General features: G+C 37.8%; 1 protein-coding gene across 6 annotated transcripts in view; it reads right to left on the bottom strand.

Annotated features, from left to right (window-relative positions):
* Positions 1 to 25,182, bottom strand: part of CASK (calcium/calmodulin dependent serine protein kinase) — a gene marked incomplete at both ends in the record, with an annotated part of 372,322 nt that overhangs the window by 9,202 nt on the left and 337,938 nt on the right. For 2 of the 6 annotated variants that reach the window (XM_084258752.1, XM_084258750.1), the window contains 8 exons: positions 1,385 to 1,587; positions 4,371 to 4,451; positions 4,556 to 4,636; positions 12,668 to 12,783; positions 19,016 to 19,212; positions 20,863 to 20,898; positions 22,302 to 22,370; positions 25,018 to 25,086. In XM_084258752.1, the coding sequence (XP_084114878.1) occupies positions 1,385 to 1,587; positions 4,371 to 4,451; positions 4,556 to 4,636; positions 12,668 to 12,783; positions 19,016 to 19,212; positions 20,863 to 20,898; positions 22,302 to 22,370; positions 25,018 to 25,086 (852 nt within the window). The remainder of the gene's footprint in view (positions 1 to 1,384; positions 1,588 to 4,370; positions 4,452 to 4,555; positions 4,637 to 12,667; positions 12,784 to 19,015; positions 19,213 to 20,862; positions 20,899 to 22,301; positions 22,371 to 25,017; positions 25,087 to 25,182) is intronic. The other 4 variants (XM_084258751.1, XM_084258754.1, XM_084258753.1 and 1 more) reach the window with 4 other exon arrangements.

Genomic DNA, 25,182 nt, shown 5'->3' on the forward strand with positions numbered 1-25,182 from the left:
ATTGAGACTTTGCCTCTAGCCACCCCTGGCCAGAAGATTTTTCCAATCCCTAGTAAGGAGGGATTAGCAGTTAAACAAAAATCAATCTGCGTTACACATCATATATTTACTTCTACACAGGTCCAAATTAATTGTTAAGTAAACTGTATAGTATTCACCCTACTGCTGCTCTCCTCCCCAGCCTCTTCACCAGGCTTTTTGTGGATTCCAAAGTTCCAAGTTTGAGAACCCCATCCGATGCTGTGCAATGTATCTGAATGGGTGAACCCCCCGGCCATGATGTTAGGCTCTTAGAGCCCAGTCACTGAGCCGTCAAGTCCCAGGACACACAGACCCTGGACATGCAGGTTCTGTCCTCAACTTGGGGATGGCTAGGGGACCAAGTCTCACATGGTGGCCCTTGAACAGCAATTCTCCCTGCCTGGGCTGGCGAGGTAAGCCTCCTGATAAAACAGCCTGCTCGAGGGGGGCCAGCCTACCATTTCAGCAGGTGTATGCTGAGTCTACTTAGAAGTGACAGGGGCTTTGTGGCACTGATCAGTCTGAGAAACGGCAGGCCTGGAGTCACAAGGGCACCCAAATCTCTCCTGAAATTTGCCCCCATGTCTACAACTCCCCAATACTGCCTACTTCTGCTTATTTTGTCCTCAGAGATGAAAAAAGTGCTTGTGAACACTTTTGTGAGTTAAAGCCTTTGGTTTTCTCTTTTTCAAGTTTAGTAATTTCTATTTCTTCCAGCACAGAACTTATTTACAAATCATCTCATCATCGCTGCATCTGGTTCTCTTCAAGTTCTCCCTATCTCTCTCCTCCTAGGTTTTGCTCAGGGTTAGGCACTGTCCTCAATAAAGAGGACACTGTGCTCAGAGGCTGGGAACCACCCCAGTCTCCATCCCTACTCCATCTGACACCTCCTGGCTTGTTTTCATAAGCCTAGTGCTATTTCAGACCCAAGCCCAGGATCAGCGTTTCTTGCTGGTGATTAACATAAGATGCTGGCAGAGGCTCTGACAGTCCAGCGTGAACTGTACTGAGAGAGGAAAGGTGACTGTTGTGATAACAAAGTGCCAGTCTCATCCTGAGGTCAGATTATGGTAGGATTTACAGCGGGCACAGACCCAATCAGGTACTTTATCAAGCCTTTGAATATAATAAATCTCATAAGAGAATGATCTCTGGTTAATTACAGCATGTGCACTGAGTTCAATCATAAGTCAATTTGCATTCTAGACCGTTAACCCAGTATGCCTTCACTACTGACACTCTCTTGTAATTTATTAAATTGTTATGTGACTCCGTGCCATTCTGATGGCATTTCTGTGCTCAGAACCTGAGCTTAGCATGCAGGCAGGACGATGGGGCCTGGGGGGTGGCAGCGCATTACCTGAGGTTCCACATCCAGTATTGCGATCAGTCCCTGCTCATGGATCTTCCGGATGGTCTCCAGTTTTGTCCCATACATTGCATCCTCGTGGCTGCCATACTCCAAGTACTCATTATTAGAGATGTCTTGCATCATTTGGTCATGGGATACAAAGTAATAATTCTTTCCATTTTCTTCATCTTTCTTTGGAGGTCTGGTTGTATCTGTAAAGTCACATGTCAAAAGAGGTTTTAAAAGCTGAGCTTATGACCTTGCACTCCAATGGATCTTTCCAAACCTAATCTCTATTTAAAAGCTTGATATTCTTTAGTATATGTCCCATGCCCTGTTTCCAATCCCAGTAGCTTTGTAGAATTAAATTTCAGATATCATTTTTATCTGTGTGACATCAGACCCCACAGCGAGTTAGCTGTTTGGTTTGATGATTCTTTCAGTGTTTAGATGAGATGTATTTCATCCCTACAGGAGAAAGATACTAAATGATTCAATATTAACATAACTCATTGCATGTCTTAATGCAGTTAGGTCTTAAGCAGAAGGAAGAAAGAATTTAAAAAATGAAAAACCACACCTGGCTATTTACATTTAAATACAGATTAAATAAAATTAAAATTTCAGTTCCTCAGTTTCACTAGTCATATTTCAAGGGCTCAGTAGGTACTGGACCAGACAACCCAGATATTAAAAGTTGTCATCAGAGAAAGTTTTATTGGCAAGGGCTGGTTTATAGCATCTTGCAAAAGGACAATGTTAGAATATAGCAAAAGGCACACCATATTGAAAACACAATGACCTTAGCCAGACATGGCCATAATAGTTCAGGAAGACCTAAACCAGGAGTTGGTAAGCTACCGTCAAAGGACCAAATACAGCCTGCTGTCTAATTTTGTAAAAAATAGTTTTATTGGGACACAGCCAGGCCCATTTGTCTACTCAAGTGGTCTATGGCTGCTTTCATGCTACAATGGCAGAACTGAGTGGCTGTGACAGAGACCCTATGGTCTTCAAAGTCTCAGGTGTTTACTGTCTTATAGACAAGATGTGCTGATTCTCGACCTAAGTGAGTGTGTACTAAAATACCTGCCAAAAAGCCCTAGTTCTGTGGACACTAATAGGGAGGGCCAATATTCTGCAAAACATACTTTAGGAAATCTTTTTTTAGGCAAGTCAGGAACTTTGCTTTTAATCTTCCCCCATTTATTTTCTTTTTCTTTCTTCCTTCCCCCTGGCTTTTTCATTCTTTTCTTTCCCTCTCTTTCTTTTGATATTCTTCCTTCCTTTCAATTTCCTTCTTCCTCCCTTGCTTCTCTTTTCACAAGCAAGGACAAATTTATGCTATTCTTTGAATTTCCCCTCTCCAACTAGACGATTAGAATTACCAAGTGCCTGTGGATAGCAAAGTGTGAATTTAAACAAGAGGAACCCTTTCTCTAGGCACCTCAAAAGCTGGAGAAGGGGCAAATTATTTTGATGCTGTTCTATTTTTCAATCATTTCATTAGTTGAACACATGTTATATAAGCATGTAGGGTCAAATAATTCAGAGAGCAGCATGAGTGAAGTCTGTAACAGCATACTTTAAAACCAGTCTAGTTCATTGGCCTTTTTAGTAACAGGGAAGTTCAAGTGTTACATGATCAGGAAAAAACCGTCAGCTAAACTTACTGTACTCGTGATCTAGACATAAGGAGAATTAAAAATACATATTTCTAAGTGTTTTACTAGAAAGCCCCAGTGGCATCAATTGAAATGAGATTTCATGAATTTCCTTTTTTGGTGTAAACCAGACAGATTTGGGGATGAGGGTGGTCTTATGAAGCTTTACAGCTCTCTGGTCCATAAAGAAAACAGTACGTGTGTTAACATGGCTTCAGGAGGCGTTGAAAGGTCTTGCTGGGTAGAGCCATTGTTCACATTTTCTCCTGTTGCTCCTAAAACTCAACTTCCTTTAGCTCTTCCCACCTTGAACAAAACTCTGTTGAAAGCTTTGGGGTACAAATTTTAAACTTTGGAATAATCATCATAGTAAAATGATAGGTAGGATGGCTACTAATTTATCCAGTATCTACTGAGTATTTCACATGATCTCAAATCCCCTCTACAACTCTGGAATTACTTCATTTTACAGTTGAGGAAATGAAGATGAGAAGAGGTTAAGAAAAAGGGTACAGAATATAAGGCAATAAAAATATCACAGATTTAAAATTCTTTTTGATAAATAACTGATAGTACATTGGTATTTAAATATGATAAAAGTCAACAATTAGGTATTTATTATTGAAAACATTGTCATATCAAAGAAAATATTGTCCTATCAAATACTGTGTCATACCCAATCGATAAAACCAATTTTTAAAAGAATAACTCATCTGGGGAATATTTATAACATACTGTTGAAATAATTAGATTACAACAGAATGAAGGAACCCAATTTTGTTAAAGAAAATACCCAACAAATAAGTATGCGCACACACAACATATGTTTACACAAAAAGAAGCTTGGAAGGTGGGTCCCCCTGGTGGTGCAAGGGGTTGAACACAGCACTTTGAAGTGGCCCACAGCCTCTGCAGCACGAGTTCGATCCCCGGCCGGCCAGGGAGCTACCCATATGGCTCAGCAGACCTCTCCTGTCTCGCCTGCTGCTCCCCTCAACAGTGTATTTTGGTAGATCTGCCTGTTTTGTTCCCCACTCTGTCTCTGGTGAATCCTCTCACCCCCCACTCCTTTAACCTCTACCCCAGTTCTTGTATGCATAAATAAATAAATCTTTTTTTAAAAAAAGAAGCCTGGAAGGGTATACAACAAAACATTTATAGAGCTATTATTGGGGGGGGGGAGTAGGATTATTTGCTTATTTTCTTTTTTGATTTCCCAAATTTGCTACAAAGAACAGTTACTACTTATGTAATCAGAAAAACTGTAGATTACAATATTTAAAAAGTACTAGAAAAATATACTTAAAAAGAGTGAGATATTCATTGCTTACGTGGAATAGGGTACGCAAACCGATCTGGGTGCTTTGTGATGAGGGTGTTTTTTATGTGTCTTCTGCCAACACCATGTGCACCTATGTCATTTTTTGAAAAGAAAGTTAAAGACACAGTTGTAAATAATACTCGCAAAATGTTTTGAAGATGAGAATAAGAAAGCCATTTATACAATCAAACTTACCTAATAAGACTAGTGTTTTCCTTTTGAATGCTGGCAGTTTTACTACTTCTTCATATGTAACAAGATCTAATTGATCAAACACTAAAATGTAAAGATTTAGAAGAAAGGTAAATATATGGAAGGAATATTTTATATATGTAGATTACAATTTTGCTGGTAAAACTAAACTTATAGTAAAACCACATCTTACAAAAATATGGATCCAACTTATATAGCTTCATGTAATTTAAGTCATATAACTTTTACATATAACATGTAAATTAAGTCATATAACCTCTAAGGAGAAAACTTAATTTTTAAGCCCATGAAAATGCACTTTAGAACCAGGAACATAGAAAGATTATGTTTAGCACATGCATAAAAGTATACAATTCTAAAAAGATCTGCATATTTTTCATGCAGTATCCAACAAATCATATGAATTCATTTGAAACCACATGCTGTTCATAATTTTGCAATTCTAAGAAATCAGCAATACTAAAAAGAAAAACTCTACAGACAGTGATCAACATGAATATAGCATGAATGCAACTAAAGTTCACCAAGAGAGAGGCCAGCTAGATTTTTTCAGAGATGGATGAGGGATGCATGAGAAGCTGGTCTTTTTTTAACAGAGCTGCTAAAGGTAGCATGCTAGATTCTTTCAAAGTCAAGTTCTGTCACTATGATTTCACATTTTGAAATAAGCACCTCGCAAGTTTTATTGTAACCCAGCTATCCATTTGATGGAAAGTTTTGGGGATAAAAGTAGGAGAACATGCTTCTTGGGGGTCCAAACTTTGTCAGCCTGTGTGCAATAACTCAGGATGGACAGATGGGAAGTGGCATGAAGCTGAGTCTAAACTTGGAAACCTTTGCAAAAGGGGAGTTCTCTAATAATTACAGACTGAGGAAAAAATACTTTAAAATATATATACTTTTGGAAACCTGCCTCTTGACAAAACTATTACAAAAAGTTTCTTGAGTGGATAATCATTCTTGTTGAAGTTCAAGGTGGTCCAATTCTTACATACATTTGAAAATTCTTGCAAGAAAGCTAACATCATGCATACGTTTCCTGTATTTTTTTTTTTTTTTGGGCGTGGTAATACCCAAATACCAGGTATACACTGAAATTTATTTTTAAGAGAATATTGAATATGCTCTGGATTTTAGCGGGGTTGAAATAAAATGAATGAAATTGATTCCATGGTATAATAAAGGAATCTGGTATATTTTCAGTCAATTATTAAGAGAAGCCTCTGGAAAACAAGATAGTGAAATGCTTTTGAGTATCAGCTCAGTCCTTAACATTTATGATCTTCCCAGTAGCAAAGAACCTCAAAATGCAAAATAGGATACCTTGGAATGTAACCGATCAAAAACAAACAAACAAACAAACAAACAAAAAGAATCATTCTCAAAATGTAAAAAAAAAAGCAATATGTTAAAATAAGGGTTAGTGCATGTTAATGGGTATTTGTGCATTTGTTTTCTTTTGATAATTTGATCCCATAAAGGTTGACTAAAAGTTTTCAAAGTAAACTATCTTGCAACAGCCAAAAACCCAGAAATGTTTTCTGTGTTTAGAATGGCAGACTCACAAAATCAAGATGAACAAGAGGTTCTCTGTGAGGCAGAGCTAGTTAGTCATGCTGTGGTGTAATGGAGTGATGAGGGTTGCAAGAATAAAAGCAGGAGTGCTATGGCATTGGTTTTTATTTCTATTGCCTTTTTATTTCCATGAAGGAAAACCTGCTTATGAAAGAGGTGCATCAACAAGCCGATAAATTTTAATATATATAAAACTAATCAAACATCTCACAAAAAAAGCAAGATGATGATGAACAAGCTTTCTGAATGATATACACAACCCTCTCCCACTACAGTGCCTTAACTCTAATCCTACTGAATTAAGACTTTTCATTTTTTAAAAACATGTAAGAATGAGTTAGCTATCAACAACCATCACAAACAAATGAACAGATATGTTACACATCAATGTGTTAACCACATATGAGTAGCATGAAGAGGTTACTCTGGTCTAAATGAAATCACCACATGGTCATAGGATTGAGAAATAATAAAAAAGGTATCTTAAAGTAAGACATAAAAAGAATATGAGGAGACTACTTAAAGACTGAACTTTTTAAGGTTTTAAGTTGTTTGTTGATTTAAAAAAAAGGACTTAATGAAAGGAAACAGTCGAAACCAAGAGGCATAGTCACTTAACAGGTTACTTACATGCACAGAAGCCATTGGGAGTAAGACAGCATGAAAAATGTACAGGGGTCATTGAAATATGGCTTTTAATATATTAGTAAAATAAAAGTATAATATGCACAAAAGAAATTTTACCATGCAATATTCTAAACACAAGGCAAATAAATCACATAAGAAACAAACTCATTTCAATAAAATTTCAACAATATATCCTTATACAAAAGCCAGTGGATTTTATATGCTAGCATATGCATAGAAATTTCATCTGGGAATAGTTACAAGAAGTCTCTTTTTTATAGACTGTAGGTATGGTAGCTTTTTCCTTTACATTTGATACCTTCCTGTATTTGAAATTTCTAATTAAGTGTACCTATTATTTTTTTTTAATGGCAAAAGGGCAGTGCAATTATAGGTCACTTTTGTTGTCTTTAGAGTTCTCTGTATTATAGAAAAAAGTAATAGCTTTTTAAAGTCAACAATACTAATTTGTGGCATTAACATAACTTAAACACACTTATGAATGGTATTACAGAAATTGTCTATGTTCATATGTATGTATGCCAATAGGGTTTCTCAGGATATTTAAATGCAACTGCTTAGGGTGCTAACGTTAACTTGATCTTAAAATGCCTGTGAGGTCCTAGGGTGGAGGAATCTCAATGCCTCAAGAATACATAGTTCTTCTAGCAGCATTGCATCAAAATATGTGGCTAAAAACCTTTTGTGCATCGTGGAAAATATATTTACTGTAAACACTATACAAACCATAATCAAATCTATTCCCAAGGCTTCAGAAACAATGTCTGGCATAGCTTGCTCATGTTATTGTGATTGACTGGTACGCTACTCAATATTTCATACTTTTAAGTATTTACATAACTACTTTCCAGTTGAATCATTTCCATTAGAAAACAAAACTTTAGCACGGATACCTTGTATCAGCTACAAATATATTCAAATACTATAAAACCTCCAATTAGAAAAAACATCATACTCTAGTACTGCAGTGGTCAGGCAGCTAATGAGTTTGAAAGAAGTAGGCTAAGTAAAAGAATGGAATGGTGAGGATGATGGACCATAGAGGACGTGTGTCCATCTAAAAGGAACATTGCCAGTCCAGAGTTGCTAGGGAGAAAGTGGGTCTCGTGTTACCACATTCTCTGTTCTTTCAAGGAAAGCTAGAAACCTATTATGTTAAATATCTTATTTTCAAATGTGACAACTGATTAAATTATTTTAAACACTGTGTATGTATGGGGGATTGTTTATGGGTCATAGTCAGCTGATTGCCATCCTATAATATGAGATGCAGGAGGCAATGCGGTTTGAATAGAATTCTGCTTGACCTAGACATGTGGAATTTCTGTTGACAAAAATAGAAATAAGTAATTCTGCTGTGATTCCCATCAGTTCTAGATATCAAAAGTTCCCATTCCTCACTTTTATTCTAAATATAACAACTTCAAAGTTTGATGATAAAATTGGGATCTTGGGCCTCCCTGGTCTTGCAGAGGTTGAGTGCTGGGCTGCGAAGCTGCCCTCAACTCTGCAGTGCCGGCTGCCGGCGAGGGTCCCACATGGCGCACAGACCTCTCCTGCCGCGCCCGCTGCTCCCTTCAGCAGTGTACTTCGTCAGTCTGCCTGTTCTGCTCCCCGCTCTGGCTCTGGTGAATTCTCTCACCCTCCTGTGCTTCTGACTGTACCCAGTGCTTGTATAAATAAATAAATCTTTAAAAAAAATAAAATTTGGATCTTGCCATCATCTATCTATCTACCTATACATACATACATACATACATACGTACATATATATGCTGAATTCTCAAAGATATGACATAGGAAAAAATGTGATCCTTATTTTAGTTTACTAAGTACTATAGGATGATCCTCTATTGTATTTTGCAATGAACTTCTGAAAGGGCCAGAAAAATCTTTAGAAATATAGTTTGATGTGGCCCATGAGCCCATTTGGCTAGTCCCTGGTATTAAAGAATATATTTCAAAGTTCTGAAAGCATCTGCCTTACCAGTGGAGTATTTATTTCTCTTTTAGAGTAATTCTTTATATAGGCAATGCTGCATATGAGAATGAGTGTTCATCATAGCTAAAAGGAGAATGGCTGATGAAATACTTCTCTTTCTGACAATTTCATCTCATGAAAAATAAATATACGCACTAAGCAAATGGTTCTTCTGGATTTTATAATGAACATAATGGAGGAGTTGGTTGGTGAAGGGGAAGAAATCTGAAGAGATGGTGACAGAAAGGCCTTGACAAGCAGTACATTTAAGAAAATCCAGGAAAAAGGCTGGGCATCTCCTGATCAGGAAAACTAATTAGAGTTGATGAGTGATGACCTTATGGGGGAAGGCACCCTAAGAGTGACATTCTGAGTAGACAATCACAGAAAAGCCTAAATACAAGTTCTACAAAGAAACTTGAAGGGTGTCCCTGGTGGCCTAGGGGTTAAGTATCAGCTCTATCACTGCTATGGCCTGAGTTCCATCCCCAGCAAGGGAGCTAAGCCACCTCAGGCACCTCTCCTGTCTTGCCCGCTGCTCCTCTTAGCAGTGTATTTCAGTAGATTTGCCTGTTCTGCTCCCCACACTGTCTCTAAATCCTCTCATCCCAGCTCCCCTGCACCTCTGGCCTACACCCCATTTCTTCTACACAAAAATAAAAAAGAAAATAAAAAAGAAAGAAACTTGGGCCTCCCCTGGTGGAGCAGGTGGTTGAGCGCAGCGCTGTGAAACTGTATGCAGCCTCTGCAGCGCAGGTTCAATTCCTGGCCAGCCGGCTAGGGTCCCACATGGTGCGGCAGACTTTCCTGTTGCTCCCGCTGCTCCCCTCAGCAGTGTATTTCGTCAGTCTGCCTGTTCTTTTCCCTGCTCTGTCTCTGGTGAATCCTCTCACCCTCCCATGCATCTGGCCTGTACCCCTCTCTTCCATCCCTAAGAGGTTCTTGCCTTCTATGTCAAGGATGATACTCCCTAAACTTGATAGGCAATGCTGCACAGAGCTGAAGTTTGTGATAAGGGATAGTAAAATAGTACTTGGCTTCCGATTGGTTGGTGGTGGATGGTGACTGGACATTTGGCTGTGGGAGTGGGGTGATATATACAGTTGCTGAGGTGAGAAACTGTGCACATGAAATCCATGCAGTGTTGTAAACTAATGTTACCTCAATAAAGAGTACTTGGCTTCACAAAATAATACCCATTTGTCATGCCCAGTGATCAAAGAATTTGAAAAGATACCCATGATTGAATAACCTGATTCCCTTGTTTTGAGGCCAACAGGAACCAAGCAATTTGTCCAAGTTACAGTCAGATGGGCTAATTCCTGGCCTATTTCTAGTCGCCTGTTAAACTTAACAGGTATATTTGTGAACTACTGTGCACCACCTGTGATGAATCAGAGAGAAAATGAACAATAGAAGATCAGTGATGCCCCATAGGTAAAAATATGGAAAAAGTACTGTCAACTCTCTGAACAGTTTTTAAAATCTGTTCTATGGGAATAGCAATGTCTACTCCGGCATTCCCAAGGTCATATGACCAGGTAAGTTAGGTTAAGTCTAGATTAACACCTACCTAGATCTAGTGAGTCCTAAACCAATTGTCTTAACCATAAAATTTTGTTGTTTCCAATATTAATGTTAGAGTGTAATGTTTAATTAGCCTTACGAAACTGTGAAGTTCATATTTATTTCTGAATAAATTAGTTTTGCTTGCCCAAAAAAAGGGGAGGATGAAATTCATTGATTGCCAGATAAGATGCTGATTCTTTGACAAAATTCTTAAGTGAATGATTCAGCTGATATCTTTGTCGGAGAGATTCTAATTTTTTTCAATCAATTGGCTTATTTTTCATCAGAGCTGAATTAAAGAATATTGGCAGTTTGACTACTCTTGTCTACATGCTCTCCATTGGCAGACTATAAAGCTAATGATGAAATTATCAGTCACTTCTTTTTTTTAGGTTTAAATTAATTTCTATTCCTTCTCTATATATAATTTAAAATTATTGTAAAAATTATAAGGTGATCTACCTATCCATCTATCTATCCATCTACCCATGTTAACACATCTTATGAGTCTGTTAGAAGGTGATGGAAATAAAAGTGACTTATGGAGAACTTGGCAATAACCACTGACATTTCGTGTTGAACAACATTCTGTGATACTACAGTGAATTTCTTCAAATATTAACTGCTTGAGCATTTAAAATTAATAGTCGCTAAAATATATTTAAGTAATCTGCTTTAAATATTTCTTCCTTTTATAAAATAAAAAAGTGCCATTAATCAGACTGGTGCTCTGTAGTTGTATATAATCAGTAAAGATAGTTACATTTTATTGGAAATAAAAATGTGGTACACTGCAGCTAACGAGAAAGGGAAGACTTTTAACCCATGTGTCTACTCACATTCATTCCACATTATACAGTATTTCAAAATGTTTATACTTTTTTTACTATACTATATTTATTTGTATTATGAGCTTACATTATCTGTTTACAAGCTGCATCTTCTGTCATATATCAGTATTTTCTTACATGATACAAAACACTGTAGATGTTATATGTACTACTATACTAGACATCAAAAATGAAAAGATAATGGGAAAAATAAATTTATATTTACAGGCATCACAATTTATGTTTTGATAACAAAGCAGCAGTAATATGATTGCTTCAGACAGCCTAAACTATACACTAATGAATGAATCATTGTAAAATTTTTGCAGCATACAGTATTACAGCCCTATTCATACAATTCATGATATACCTGACATTTTTTTCAGTATTTCTATGCTACGTTTGTGTTTTTCAAATTATCACAAAACAAAATGTTTATACTTTTAACTCTGATTAAAAGATGGTCAATTCAGATTTTCGAAATAAATTTTCCGAGTGAATGCTAATAACACATATTGTACTATGGAAAAAATGCATTTCATATGTGTTAAGCAAAGACTGTCAAATTGGGTATGCATGATTACATTCACTTCATTCTCTCTTTTTTTTTGGCTACATATTTGATTTTTGAAATTATTTCTGAAACCTTGGGAATTTTCTTGTGCCAACGTGGGGGCTTTCAATTCCTTAGAAAAGTTCTTTATAAAAGAAGTGATATATTAAGCAGCTCTTGAAAAGAAATAAATCCCACTTTGCATATCACTATTTTCTTTAAGTTACACATTGAAAAAAGAATGATCTGGGAGTTCTGAGAATTCTACTGCAATGACAGATCATTCTTTTTTTGGTATTTACTTCAGTTTTTAGCAAAACGAGCAAATACTTTGATTTAAATTGACTGCAAGCTTCCGTATAGACAAACATACTATGAATTGAAGACCAAGATAATGGTCTTGGTTTTTTGGGAGCCAGGGAATTCTGGGAGGAAGAAGTAGCTCCAGAAACCAACCAAGCCAAGTTAGTATTCAGTGTTATTTGTGCTCTTTCAACAATCCCCAAACTACAGCTTTCTATTAAGAACACACATTTACCTTAGAAATGTGTCACAGGAGCATGTGGGAGGACGGGAGAGGAGCCAGGAGCCAGAGTATTTGCCCAAGACCAATCTCAGCAAGGAGACAAGAATCCTAGAGACTGAGCAAAATCCCAAACTCTCTTTTTTCAGGAAAGAACTTAATGTACTGGATTCTTTTAGTTACAGAGAATACTATTTTCAAATAGTATTTTCCTCTTATAAAGGATAGTTGCAAGATCTGGCAAATAAACAGCATAATAATCGAAAGGGGTTTCTTAAAGCTTTTGCAAGCTGATGCAGCTCCCATATGGTAAAATTTTTGGATAGAGAACTCTGAAGAATAAATTGAGACATTACATCTATTTTGCCCTTTGAGATGGTTAACCCGCTTTGGTAACTGTTGTACTTTTCCCTACCTGCATTGTGCTTTGCCAAATATTTATCTTTGTACTGCTTCTTTTTCTTGCCAAACCAAGTACAGCTGGCCTGCTGCTCCTGTTTGGTCTTCTCCATGGCAATGCAAGCTACTCGCCTAGCACACAAAGAAAGAAACAACAAAAGTATAGTTTTATGTTGATTAAAGAGAAGAAACATTCATTTGAAGAGTTTATATGAACCCACTTCCCACAAACTTCAAATCAGTCGGATAAAGGTTGTTCATTGTCTTTCATGACAATTTCTTAGAAAAGTTTTAAAAATATAGGCTTATAATAAAATGACATTGTATTCTCTGAGCATACATGATCTGATAAAACAGCTGAGAAACTTAAACATATAGTCATGACATATCGTGGAAGGAACATGGGATTTTGAGTTGAGATGGGCCTGGTTTGAATCCTCACTCCTAAGCTTTCTTTAATCGACTTAGTGTTAAGTGTTTTCCTAGGAAACTTACATGTAATAACTCATTTAGTCTTTCTAACAACACGTGGAATTGTGCCACCACTTTACAGATGAGAGGGGCATTGAGGATTAAAGTTAAGCAATTTGCCTCAAGTCACACTGCTAATAAGGAGAGTGAAGAGAGTCTGGCACCGGAGCCCATGCTCTTAGCCAGTGCATTCTATTGGCAAGTTCCCTAACTTCTCCATGCTTCTTGGATTGCTGCTGTAAAGGATTAGAACAAAAAAATGCAAATAATGTCCCTTGCACAGTGCAAAGCACACAGTAGATGTCTCATAAAGGATACTATTACTATATGGTAATTCTAGCCGAAAAGAGAAAAAGTATACTATGATGAAATCCACAGAATTATAATCAGAAAATTCAAATTTTGTTCCACTGGATTATAATATTCAGCCTTGGCAACACATACACAACTGCTGTAAAAAGTTGCTCTCTTAGTTTTAGTCTAAGCAAATACTTGCCTTACAGGATATTACCATAGAATGTTTTGCTTACTTAATGATTTTCTTGTGGGCCAGCCAGGGGGGTCCCTGAGTGACTGACATATAAGGAATCCAAAATCACTATCGGAATGCCATTCAATGTTATTGAAAACAAGTGATTTTTCAAGGAAGTTGTAATGGCTTATATTGCCAGCAACAGTTTTATGAGTAACTATTGTTCTACTTCCTCGCCAAATCTTGGTATTAATCAGCTTTATTTTAGCTATAATGGTGGGCAAGTGATAGAATAACAATATGTTTTTAGTGTGCATCTCACTGATTACTGTGAGCACCTTTTTATATGTCTACATGGCTAGTTGTCAACTTGGCCCCTTTCCTGTCCAGTTGTCTTTTTCTCATTGATTTGCAGGAATTTTTTATATGGTCTGGATATTAGACCTATTAGTAATATGTCTTGCAGATATCTTCTTCCACTTTGTCACTTGCCCTTTTACTCTTCTTATGATAACTTTTGATGAACCTAATTTCTCAGTTCTAATTTAGTCAAATTTATAAGCATTGTTTTTTTATGGTAAGAACTATCAATATTTCATCAGTTCTTGTAACAGGGTGGTCCCCAGGGAAAGGAGAGATTGCAGGTTCCCTGTCCCACCCAAGAAAGGAATGGAGCAGAGCAGGGAGGAGGAGAAGTTGCAGAAGAGACCAGAGGAAAGAAAGATGGTAGAGAGCAATAAGGAGACCTGGAGGAGGCACTTGGAGCAGAGAGATGTGAAGAAGCTGCATTTGTTTCTTGGCCTTGGACCAGCGACTTGGGGACATGGAAGGAGAAACCTGAACCAGATGTGTGTGGGAGACCGCTGGGAGGTTAACAATGGCAGCGTTTATCTTGATTTGGTTTTGCTTTTTCCTTCCAGACTTGTCTGGCCCCTTCTCCCCCTTTCCTATGGGTCCACACCAGAAAGTGCCTTAGACTTGTGGCAAGCTTTTGGGCCTCAGTGGCTGTGATTCGGACCAAGCCCGTTTGGCTGGGCATTTACCCATGGGGGTGAGTAACTTACGGTGCTTGATTTGGAAACTATATTCCCCTTTTCTTCTCTTTATTGGGCATTAATTGCATTCCAGTTCCTGTCCATTAAAGGTCTTAAGCACTAGAGTATGTTTTGTGTTGATGCAGTGGATGGCAGAACCTATTTAGAGCAGGCAGGTTTGGGGGGTCTGGGATGCCTCTGCCTGGTAACATTTTGACATAGGTATAGCCAAGAAACCATCACTACAATCAAGAAAAATAAATTTTCATCACCACAGGAATCTCCTTATGCTCCTCTGTAATCTCTTCCTCACTCTCCCATCCCCAGACAGCCACTATCACTATAGATTTGTTTTGCATTTTCAGGAATTACATATAAATGGAATCATATAGTATAGTCTTTTTGCCTGACTACTTCCATGCAGCATAATGACTTTGGTTTCATCCATTTTATTGTGTGTGTATCAATAGTTTATTCCTCTTTATTGCTTCAATAGCATCCCATTGTATGGATATGCAATAATTCCTGTGCCAGGGAGCTAACCCACCCATATGACACAGCAGACCCCTCCTATCTTGCCTGCTGCTCCCCTTAGCAGTGATTTTCAGTAGATCCACCTATCCTGTTCCCCACCCTGTCTCTGGAGAAACCTCTCACCCCTACCCCCACACCTCTGGCCTACACTCCAGTTCTTGTATGCATAAAAATAACAATAAATCTTTGAAAAAACAAACAAAAACCTCTCTCCTAATTCCAATATATGAAGTGGGCTTGGGCTTGTTTCTGCTATCATTTTGCTCGGGTTTTATTCTGTCAGGTCTTGCTATTTTCCTTGTATATCTGGTTTATTCTGACTTGCTGGTTACTGCCCTTGAATTTTTTTTAAAGATTTATTTATTGATGCATACAAGAGCTGGGGTACAGGCCAGAGGTGTGGGGGGTGAGGGGATCCACCAGAGACAGAGTGGGGAACAGAACAGGCAGATTGACCGAAGTACACTGCTGAGGGGAGCAGTGGGAAAGTCAGGAGAGGTCTGCGGCCCCATGTGGGTTGTTCCCGGGCTGGCTGGGAATAGAACTAGTACTGCAGTGGCTGCAGATTGCTTCATAGGTTGTGTCTTAATCCTTGCACCACCAGAGGGGCCCTGAATTTTTTTATTTTGTGGGAGGTAGGAGGAACTCCAGGATGAGGCTTAGTAAAAGAGTATTATTCTTCAGAGACTTCTTTTTTGCTTATACCAGATATCTGGAACTATTAGTAAAAAGGAATCCTCAAATCAAATGTCTGGCTGGAGACTCATTGGCTGCCCCAGGCTATGTTCATCTGTATGCAACTATATTCAAGGTGGGTCAGAGGCCACAGTTTTTTCAGAAGGAGACTTGCTTTCCCTTTACTCTTATCTTTTGCTTTGCTTAGTAACAAGGGAGCCTTCTGTGCAGTCCCTTGGTGTTGGAGTAAGGGCATACTTACCTGTTTGTTCTTAACCTGAGCTTATGGTACAGTCTTAACAATGTGGGGAGGGGTTTCTAACCGACAATCCTACTTGTATTGATTTAGGTCTTAACCTTGGTCCTCTGGCATAGAAGTGTTCAGTAACAGAAATGTTCTGGCAAAAAGGACCAATTTGGCACTGCAATATTTTCTTTATCACACTTATGAATGATTTCCATAGAAAAATTGATCACTGAGTTCCCCAAAACCTTTTTCACAATGAAGAGCCTTGAAAATGCAGTACTTCTTGGGCCTCCTTGCTGGCGCAAAGGGTTAAGTGCAGCACTGTGAAGCTATCCACAGCCTCTGCAGTATGAGTTTGATTCCCGGCCGGCCAGGAAGCTACCCACATGGTGCAGCAGACCTCTCCTGTCTCACCCGCAGCTCCCCTCAGCAGTGTGTTTCAGTCAATCTGCCTGTTCTGTTTCTCACTCTGTCTCTGGTGAATCCTCTCACCCCCTGCACCCCAGTTCTTGTATGCATAAATAAAAAAATCTTTTAAAAAATCCTCTTACTGAAAAATATAAGAAGTACTGCATTTTTAAAAAAGATTTATTAATTTATGCATACAAGAACTGGGTTACAGGCCAGAGGTGTGTGTGTGTGGGGATTCGCCAGAGACAGAGTGGGGAACAGAACAGGCAGATAGGCTGAAACACACTGCTAAGAGGAGTAGCGGGCAAGACAGGAGAGGTCTGCTGGGCCATGTGGGTCAGCTCCCTGACTGGGGATCGAACTCGTGCTGCAGTGGCTGCGGATAGCTTCATAGGTTGCATCTTAAGCCCTTGCGCCACCAGGGAGGCCCTTCAGTAGGAGAATTTAATTAAATGACCTAATTCACCATTACAGGAAACAAGAAGCAGATCTGCTTTTTCCATTGTCATTTCACAGGATTCCTCCAGAGGACTGAGTTCTAGGTATCAGTGAAATACTATGTAGATGATTTGAGTAGAGAGAAGAGGCTGGGAATCTACATAATTGTTTTCAATAAATGCTCATATTCAAGAGCAAAATTCAAACACATTTTGTATGATGTAAATATCAGTAACAATATAATGACATCATCATCACAAACAATTTAGAAATCACTTTCCTCCTACTTATGTTTAACCCATTTTGTGACAATGAAAGACAATGCCAGACAGGAGACGGCTACTTCCTCTATCTGGGCCTACATTTCCGCATGTAAAATGATGGCATCTGAGGTCCTTATTAGCTGTAACATTCTAAATTCAAGAATGTTCTGGGCCTCCCCTGGTGGCGCAGTGGTTGAGTGCTGGGCTGCGAAGCTGCCCGCAGCCTCTGCAGCGCCGCTTCGATCCCCGGCCCCCGGCAAAGGTCCCACATGGCGCACAGACCCCTCCTGCCACGCCTGCTGCTCCCCTCAGCAGTGTACTTCGTCAGTCTGCCTGTTCTGCTCTCCGCTCTGGCTCTGGTGAATTCTTTCACCCTCCAGCGCGCTTCTGACTACCCAGTGCTTGTATAAATAAATACAGCTTTATTTTTCTTTAAGATTTATTTATTTATTTATACAAGCACTGGGTATAGTCAGAAGCGCAGGCGGGTGAGAGAATTCACCAGAGCCAGAGCGGGGAACACAGCAGGCAGAAGGACCAAAGTACACTGCTGAGGGGAGCAGCGGGCGGCAGGAGAGGTCTGCGCGCCATGTGGGACCCTCGCCGGTGGCTGGGGATCGAACCAGCGCTGCAGAGGCTGCGGGCAGCTTCGCAGCCCAGCGCTCAACTGCTGCGCCACCAGGGAGGCCCATAAATAAATCTTATAAAAAAAAAAGAATGTTTTTGGGAAATATGGGATAGATGAAAGAGGAAATCACGTGAGAGATTAGTTGAAAAATCCCTTTACCTTGTGAGGAAAATGGGTGAAAAAATCAGCTATAATTGTCCATGGACTCAATATCTTTGGTCTTTTAGCTAGGTTTAAGTATTTTGAGATGAACTCTCAACAATACCTAATAGCTATTTATTTGTCAAATGAAACAAAACTCAAAAATAAGGTTATCTCTTTTGCAGTAGACTTCTGATGTATTACCAAAGTATTGACAAAGGTAAAACCATCAACATTTTTCAAAAAATAGTTCTACTAAAGCAAATTGTAACAATAATGGCAGAAATAGATTTTACCAAAATATTTACTAATCGTGATTCTTAAAGTATCTAAAGGTTGACTGATTTTTAACCTCTTTTCACAACATAAACTTTTTTTTTTTTTTTTTTGGTGGGACCCTCGCCATTGGCCAGGGAACGAACCAGTGCTGCAGAGGCTGTGGGCAGCAGCCCAGCGCTCAACCGCTGCGCCACCAGGGGAGGCCCACAACATAAACTTTCTAACAGAATGCATTTTAAAGAACTGGCAAGGTAAGGAACAGGGCTTCTGATTGCTTTTGCTCCTAACAGTGAAACACATTTTATCTTCAACTATGCTGAGTGACACTAAATCATGACATTTGAATTTTTCTCTGGTAGTGGAGAGGAACAGGGGTGATGAGATCAAGTGGAAGGGGGAAGAGAGGTTACATTAAAAAAATGCAGTTCTAAAAAGACACAGCATACAGGAGTGGAGGGCTCTGCTAAGAGACAGCGTGAGAACTGAGGCTAGTCCTTCAGCTTCTCTCTGGACTCTCCTTTCCTTACATGTGAAAAGAAGACCTGACTCTGTAAGTAGGAGCTCACTAGATGCTGAGAACTTAGAATTCCTGGATGATGAATTTGAACTCTGTTTGGCTAGTAGAATAAGGAATATATCTGACAGATTTTATGACATTAAACAATAATATACAATTGAAAAATGGATTGACAGAGCTACATGTTTACTATAAAACAAGTAACAAAATAACAAAACAAAACAAAACAAAAAAAACCAAAAACAAAAACATACCATTCCTGAAGTTCAGGAGAAGGAATGAGACCTGCAGTTCCATTTTTGGAGTTTTCCAGTTTACCCTGCCACCAATTGTGATCATCCTTACTAATAATCTGGATAATGTCACCAACTCTGAATCGAATGCCAGCTTCTTTGCAGGGGATGAGGTCATCCTTGGCTGGATCATATTCAAATTGTGCTCTTACATAGATCTATAAAACAGGAGTTTGTAAGAAAGGATGCCATGGTGTTGTGAAAGAAAACAGTTAGCTCTAACCTAATAACCACACAGCAACACTTACGATACAAATAGGACATTAGATGGTGAAAGCAAAAATGATGCATGGAAATACAACACAAAAACTGCTATCACTACCTTTGATACGGGTTCAGATCTGTACTACTTTTATTTGGAGGAGACACTTAAGATACTTAATAAAAATAAAGACTTAGTTTCTGCTTCTACTATTACAGAATAGACCTATAGTTACAGAGAAGTAGGCTTACCATTTTAAAATCTGCATATATTTAGCTGGTATGATAAATTGTCAAGATCAGGTGGCAGCCTTTAAGCCATAAATATAAACATTCAGGGTAGGTTTTAACCCTAAAGCAGCACATGTTATAAAACTAGCGAGAACGCTGGGTAGGCATCCGTAAAACGCCTACATGCTAACTGGCAGTGTGATACACTGTAGATAAACTTATATGTGATTCAAAGAGTTTCTAAAAGTATTTTTTTTAAGTTTTATATTTTAAAAGGGATTAAGCTTTATATTTGTACTTTACTTTTCTGAGAGAAGAAAAGGAATTGAATCCTTGGTTTGCCAATATAACACCTGAAATTAGCAGAGCTTTAAGATATGCATAGTACAAGGCTCTGAACCTTATGATATGTAAATGTAATTGGTAAACATTATACAAGGAAACATTTAGCACACAAGGGATTATCATATGGCAGCATTTTGTGAATTACTAGATTTCAAAATGCTTTTAAAATAAGGTGCTAGAAATCCAATGTTGTATTAATTATGCAGTTTCAAGACTATATATACTTTGGGTGAATTCTGTCAGATGCTAATTTATGCAAAACTTAACTTTAAATCTGATTATTTTTTAATATGGCACTAGAACAAAAAGCCCATAAAAAATTCTACCTTTTGAAATTAAATTTGAATGTTAATGTTTAAGTCACTGTAAAACCAACCTGAAGGTTTTGGAACTATAGAGTGATTTTTCTGTTTAAGCAAATCCAGCCTATATATTTAACAAATATCTGCATTTGCACCTAAAATCCACACTTTTAAAGTGCTGGCAAATGGAAAGTTACTTGCTAGTGTTAGGCAGCACTCATATCTTTATGTTTGAATTAACAGAGGCATATTAGAATGTAAAACCAGGATATTTATGTTCTTATTTTTCATTATAAATGGCTTATAGAAATACACATGCAAATATAAAGTAAGAAAAAGTCTTCAAATTTCCAAAAATTATTACTTAAATTGTTCATCAGTATGTACAGTTTAGTTATTCTTAGAATTCTAAGAATTTTATATCTTCAAATTTTTTTCCACTACCAGAGTCAGGCCCATAAGACCCCCACCCCCAAAGGCTGATTTCTTAGCCATGAACATAAAATTATCAGGTTGAAATTACAATAACCATCACAGCTACAAAGATGTGAGGAAAAACTCTTTATAGAGAATTAGTCATGTGTAATGTGTTAAAATGAAATGGTACAAGCTCTTAACGCTCAAATGTTATGGTCCAAAATGCAGACATTATGGGATGGAAAGTGTTAATAAAGGATTGGCTATTAGCAGCTCAGTTTAGAGAAGTTTCTAGAGAGGATATCTATTCACCTGTCGTCCTTTTGGTTGGGTAGTTGATGGCAAGTCCTGTAGAATAAAGCCAACCCAGGAGAAAAATTTTCATTTACTTTTCAAGCGTACAAGGTTATTTGTGTGTTCTGTTACAATATGGTTAAAAAAATGAGCTAGATTTAATTTGTAAAGAGATAATATACATTATTCCATTTCTCAGAAATGTTGAGTTATCAAGAAAAAAAATCAAACCCAGGCCATTTAGCAGCAAGCTGAAGAAAGCAGGTAAGTTTAAGCAGAGAGAAAATGTGTTCTTAAGAAACAACTCAGCATCTTCAACACAAAAGCCACTGCAAGTGAAATAGCCTATTTAAAAAAAAAAAACACCCCAAACTAAAAAGAGCTTTTGCCCTTTTCAACTTAGTCATTGCAACCATTTAGATTTTGAAAACTTCAATGGCTATATGGATTTTCACCATCATAAAAGTATTAAATGTTAACTGTTATAAATTAATTCCTTTAGTAGCCTATTTTGAAGTTTAAAATGAAAGTCATAGGAAATTTTCTTCCATAATTTGTCTTACTGATCTCATTCCATTTGAGATGATCTCTAAATTATTTAAAATTTTACCTGATACAAATGTTGATGTATTTTAAAGGGCAAATTAATAGGAAAAAAGTGATACTGCTGCACTATTAGAACTCTCAGTAATTTTAACAGCAATATCAGCAACTTAGAGAGTATTTTGTTACCCCAAAATATTGCATACCTGCACCTATAAGTGCGTCTATTTGTTTAGATAAATTTAAAAAATTCATTTTATATTTCAAAATGGAAAGTTCTGAAAAAAAGTAAACTACCAAGTTCAAGTAAAAATAAAGTACTTTGTGTTAAAGATGTGATAACAGCGTGGCTTAAGTGCAGTTTGAAGCCAGTTCCTTTTGCTTTTCATGTCCAGGCAAGGCTTATAATTCACAAAAATATGTGCACGTACCACAATAACAGAGGGCACACCAATTCGTAAACTTAGATAGCGGAAACTAAAACACGTTGCTGATATCACTCAGAATAGACAACTACAAAGCCCAAGAATACCCAAATGCCTGCTCTGCAAAATCCTTGCATTCATTTCTGTTACCTTTTTCAAATTAAAAAATACTTAGAAATTTCAATGAATTTACATTCTTTGCATAGGTTTGAGCAAAGTCATAAATACTAGTGGGATGGTCTAGAAATATTTTTGGAATGACCAAAGCAGTCTTTAACTACGTTTCTTTAAATTTAACTAATGACAGGGATTTTTAGCGAGAAAAAAATGTTGACAAAGATTTTTCAGGAGTAAACTGCATTGTAGCTGTAGTAGCCTTGTATATCGGCAGAAGACAATATTTCCACTGAACACATGTAACTAGAACACTTATGGCAGGTGGCACCAACAAAATTGTCACACTTTGCTGGGTGGAGCTAGAGTTCTTACCGAAACAGAATTGTTAGTGCTGCTATGACCATTAGCTGGGGACTGTCTGGAAGTGGAGGGGGAATCTCTCTGAAATAAGACACAAGGTTCATTAACACAGAACACCAGCACAGAAACAGATATTCACATCAACAGTTACAACCACAGTTGTCTGACAACCATTTCCTTTGCGGTTTTAGCTGCCATACTGACTTATTTGCATGACTTCACAGAAGTATGAAAAAAAATTGCAGTTTGAAGAGTCACATATTGTGATGACAGTGTCAAGTCAATAATCGTTTCTTTGCTGTCTCCAACATTCTATATAACCTTTGCTTTTTTTAAGTGAGACCCAGAAAACTGACTTAATATTAAAACCCTGTCAAGTATCATAAAACAACAAATATCACTGGAAAATTATTGCTGAAGAACTCAAAGGCTTAATTTTCATTAAAAATTAAGATTGAAAGTATTTAATGATTTTTAGGTATCCCAGTGTGAAAAAGGACTGAAGCACTCAATTTGAAGTGAAAGAAACCTAAAAAAGACACCTCATGTCGTAATCACCTTAGAATCTGTCTAGGACAAATATTACTAATAAGGGTAAGAGATGGAAATACACCAAAGAAGAAACCCTTTATCTTTTAGACCAGATTGATTAAAATAATAATCTCGAGCCTATAAAAATATTACACTCTGGCAAAGATTGCAGGAGCCACAGCCACTCTCCCTAGATTCATGCTCCGTGATCACACTCTCCAGACTCTTCAGCATACTCAAAATCCTTTTCAGGATCCATTCCCTTATTGTTCAAATTAACCTTAATGATAAGACCCAGGAGAGGAAGAAAATAAATATTTTAGAATTTTTGGTTTAATAGAGTTGTTTGAAATCTTTGAAATATGCGCATATATTCAAATGTCATTTGTTTTTTCTAGAAGATTTAAAGAAAACCTCTAGAACTTTTTAGCCTTTTAAATAATAGGATCCTTTAGATGAGCCTTCTCAAATGTTAATGAGCAGACTCATCTCTAGGTGCTATCCCCAGAGGCTAATGTCTGTAGGGCCAGGGGGCGGGGAAGGGTTCCCTCTTTTACTAAGGGCCTGGGGATGTTGATGCAATGCAGGTGGTCAGTGAGTTTTTCTTTGGGAAGTGCCGCCCTAGTTGGGAAGAGTCTAATCACAGGCTTCAGTTCTGCAGAGCACAAGAGGGTCAAACACGTTGGGTGTGGGGCCAGGAAGGGAGCATCATTTCTTTACTACTATTCAGAGGTAAAGAAGGCAAGGTGGGGGGTAGGGCTCCTCTAATTAGAGTGTGAAATTTACATGTATAATTCTGGTTCCACCCCAAAACTAATTCAACCATTTAAAAAACATAGGAGAAACTTCTGTTACAGCAATACCTTCTGATTAGTTAGCCAAAGAGACAAAATCAATTGTATTTACTAAATTTCTTCAACCAATGAGAAATGGTATGAGGAACAGCAGTGATTTAAAAATATTAAGATGCTTTACATAAAACGTATGTGTGAGATACTCTTTCCCAGCAAGGTTAGTATTCTAGGTGATAAATTTCAAAACTCTGAATCCTGAAGCAGCAGCAGCTCTACGTTTTCTTTTGAAATATAACGTGAATTGAAGTTCCATAAAAAGCCACCAAGAGGAGCTCAAGACTTGATAAAGCAGAAACCCCAATGTCATGGCTCACTAAAAATATATGACAAAACTACAAATTCTTATACATCTTGAGTAGGTTTAGAAAAAAACACGAAGCCTCTGATTTTTCTTATGAAATTTATAGCATTAAATAGAGAATGGAAAAGCATTTTAATTTCTCTCTCAAATTCTAAGCACAAATTCAATTTCCTAGATGAGGTCTAATAAGTTGCCTATCAGTCTTAAAAATTAACAGTAGGAGGTGTGTACTTCATATTGAAACACACATACTTGGAAGATGTATGTGAAAGAACAAGCTTCAACATAAATACTCAAATTGCATGTGCAATGACCATTTATGCCAGTTTATAATTCCAAATAGAAAAATAATAGATTTCTGCATCTCATTTAATAACCAATAACAAAACTGAATTATATAGGTTGGAAAAGCCACAATTGCTATAGGCAAGGCCTATTGTAAGAAAGACACTTTGGGGTTGTATTATTCAAGAAAATTTGCTTGCCTATGAATCACATAATATTCCAAAATTAAGGAGCTTCACAAAAGTTTGCAAAAGCCTACATCCCTCTAATTAAGTCAGTTACCAGTTCCTCATGGACTTAACATCCATCTAGAGGCCTGTCACACACCTTCTGTTAAGGTCTACCTTAACAGAAATAGATCATGTCTCAGATTCTTGGAAAGAAAAACTATCTATGTGATTTCTTAATAAAGGGAAGTGAATGTACTTCCTGGAAATATTATTGCAATTATGATCTTTATTTTTTTCCTCAGAGACTCCATTAGTTTTTATTAAGCCTTATGCCATTATTTGCATCTCCTGTAACTTTTTCTTCGATTCCAGCCTGCAGAAAGTTCAAGTGCTGAGGAGATCCCCATGCAAGCAGGGCTGAGTAGGTGGATGGGACCTACTCTGTTCCGTTATCTTTGTTGTAAAATTGGTGTGCAGTAATCAACAGCACAGGCAGAAACAATTTCCCAGAAAGCCAAAACATTCAGCCATCAGCAGACAGTTAGTTAGGACCCAGAAGAGATAGGGTGGTTGGTTAGAGCCATTACCTCACAGGAGGAGGACTGAGTGCGATAACTTGGAACTATCTTGAAGGTGATACTCCCCCGCATTTCTCGCTGGAGGGAACAGAAAAAGGAGAGCTCTTTTTACAAACAAATGTTGCACACAAAACCGCTTAGGAAACCACTCAAAATGCACTTAGTGCAAGCCAG

This window comes from Talpa europaea, assembly GCF_964194135.1.
Source record: "Talpa europaea genome assembly, chromosome: X".
Taxonomy (NCBI): domain Eukaryota; kingdom Metazoa; phylum Chordata; class Mammalia; order Eulipotyphla; family Talpidae; genus Talpa; species Talpa europaea.